Source organism: Ochotona princeps, chromosome 9 (genome assembly GCF_030435755.1).
Source record: "Ochotona princeps isolate mOchPri1 chromosome 9, mOchPri1.hap1, whole genome shotgun sequence".
NCBI lineage: Eukaryota > Metazoa > Chordata > Mammalia > Lagomorpha > Ochotonidae > Ochotona > Ochotona princeps.
Window position 1 is genome coordinate 25,729,266 of NC_080840.1, and position 2,358 is coordinate 25,731,623.

The 2,358-nt window shown below is 50.5% G+C and overlaps 1 protein-coding gene across 1 annotated transcript; it reads left to right on the forward strand.

The window, feature by feature from the left end:
- The first annotated feature begins 532 nt into the window (after positions 1-532).
- Positions 533-1,845, forward strand: TMEM74 (transmembrane protein 74). Its single transcript, XM_004580681.2, has one exon. The coding sequence runs from the start codon at positions 867-869 to the stop codon at positions 1,767-1,769; it is 903 nt and encodes a 300-aa protein (XP_004580738.1). The 5' UTR covers positions 533-866; the 3' UTR covers positions 1,770-1,845.
- The last annotated feature ends 513 nt before the right edge of the window (positions 1,846-2,358 follow it).

The following is a 2,358-nucleotide window of genomic DNA, read 5'->3' on the forward strand; positions in this document are numbered from 1 at the left end:
AGAACCAACACACAGGCGTCCGAGACCCTCAGCAGCAGAGGCAGGTGCATGAGAGGGAGTGAGCTGGCTGATGGTCTTTTGCAGGGATTACCCTGCAGGTAAGGAACACACTGCCCCTGTGGATGGGGCAGAGTGGAAGCACAATGAACACACCATCTATGGGGATCCTAGAAACACGGGGCCATGGATTTGTCTCCTGGATATATGACAGAATATGAGCTTAGAGGGGGTAGCTGATGGGTCGAATCCCTGCTCCAGGGGTTCCCAGTGGTAACACATGCTGGTTCACTTGGTGGTGATTCCCTGGCGCTAATCTGGATCTCACACTGCTCCCAATTACAGGGAAGATAAACACAATCGAATTGAATTGTTAAGAAGTCTGTGCTTCCCCAAGTTCTCTAGAAATTTAGCAGTTCTGCTGAAAATGGCTCCCGTTTTTCTCGTTTGTGTCTTTCTGCAGGATAGCCTGCCTTCTCACTTGAGGGACGCTGTCACAGGAATGTGAGAGTCTTTGGATGCCACTGGCATGGTGATGGCGGCTTGTGCAGTCTCTATAGACACCACCATGCCCTGCCTGCCACGTGCGTCTCTTCTATGCTGACCTAACTTTCTCAGGGTTCACCCTTGTGACAAGGCAGATGACTGGTCCTTTTCATGCCTGCCACCTCTAGGTATTCGCTCTCTTCTTTTGCCCCTTGGAGGAGGAGTTGGGGCTCAGGTGCAACCAGCGGGAGCTGCCAGGAAATGAGAAGCTCACGAGCAGCCATCCTGGCAGCACAGCCTTAGCATCTGCTGGGGGTCTTATCTAAATGTGTTGCTCTCGGCAGAACTTGTAGCAGGTGCCACGGGATGTCTGACTAGCTTGCATGGAGCTGCACTGCCTTGCTGGAAAGAACAGCCAGGTAGATTTGTGCAATGCTATGGAGCGGAGTTCAGGAGGACCTTCTGGTGAGCAGGCAGAGGAATCAGCCACCAGAGCTGCTCTCTGCTGCCAGCAACATTGCACCCCTGGAATGGAAGCCTCAAGACCCAGCCCTGCTCCTGCATCCCCTTCCTTCTATCCGCAAGAGAGCACCCCTCTGCCAGACTCCTTCTCATCAGGACCTTTTGACCCAGGGAACAGCCGAGGAATAGCAGAACGAAAAGTCTGTAACTGCTGCAGCCAGGAACTGGAAACATCGTTTACTTATGTGGATGAGAATGTGAACTTGGAGCAGTGGAACCGGAGGTCCCCTTCAACCAAGGGGACCAGCCATCCCAGAGACCCTGGCTGGGGAAATCCAAATGACTGGTCCCAAGAGGCTGCCATATCCTTGATATCGGAAGAAGAAGATGACTCAAGTTCCGAAGGCACATCTTCAGGGAAGTCAGTCGACTATGGTTTTATCAGCGCTATCTTGTTCTTGGTCACTGGCATCTTGCTGGTGATCATCTCATATATTGTTCCCCGGGAGGTGACTGTGGATCCCAACACAGTGGCCGCCCGTGAGATGGAGCGCCTGGAGAAGGAGAGTGCCAGGCTGGGGGCTCACTTGGACCGCTGTGTCATCGCCGGCCTCTGCCTCCTCACTCTGGGGGGAGTAGTCCTGTCTTGCCTGCTCATGATGTCTATGTGGAAGGGGGAGCTCTATCGTCGAAACAGGTTTGCCTCTTCTAAAGAGTCAGCAAAACTCTATGGTTCTTTCAACTTCAGGATGAAAACCAGTGCTCATGACAACACCCTAGAGCTTTCCTTGGTGGAGGAGGATGCTCTTGCTGCACAGAGTTAACTTTGGTTGTGAACTTGTTCAAACTCTGCCTTGGTATTTTGTATGGGAAAGAAAAAGGTTTTTGTTGTTGTTGTTGTTTTTTTTTTTAAATTACCAATGCAGATTATTTGCCTGGCAACAAGAAAAATTTTATTTCACCAACCGCCAGTGAGTGTTTTTCTTTTTTTTTAAGATTTATCTATTTTTATTGGAAAGGCATATTTGTACAGAGAGGAGAAATAGAGAAGAATCTTCCATCTGCTGGTTCATTCTCCAAAAGACCATAACAGCCAGAGCCAAGCCAATCCAGTCCAAAGCCAAGAGCCCCCACCAGGTCTTCCACATTGGTTCAGGTTTTGAAGGCTTTGGGCTATCCTCCACTGCTCACCCAGGCCACAAGTAGGGAACTGGATGGGAAGATGAGCAGCTGGGACACTAACTGGTGTTGACGTGGGATGCTGACACTTCCAGGTGGAGGATTAGTCAACTGAGCCATCATGCTTGCACCGCCCCCTCCCCCAGGCTCCTCGCAGTTAATGTTTATGTTTTGAACATATCTTCTCTTTAGAAGAAAGGCCATGCAAGATGCCAGGGAAACCACAACCACCTT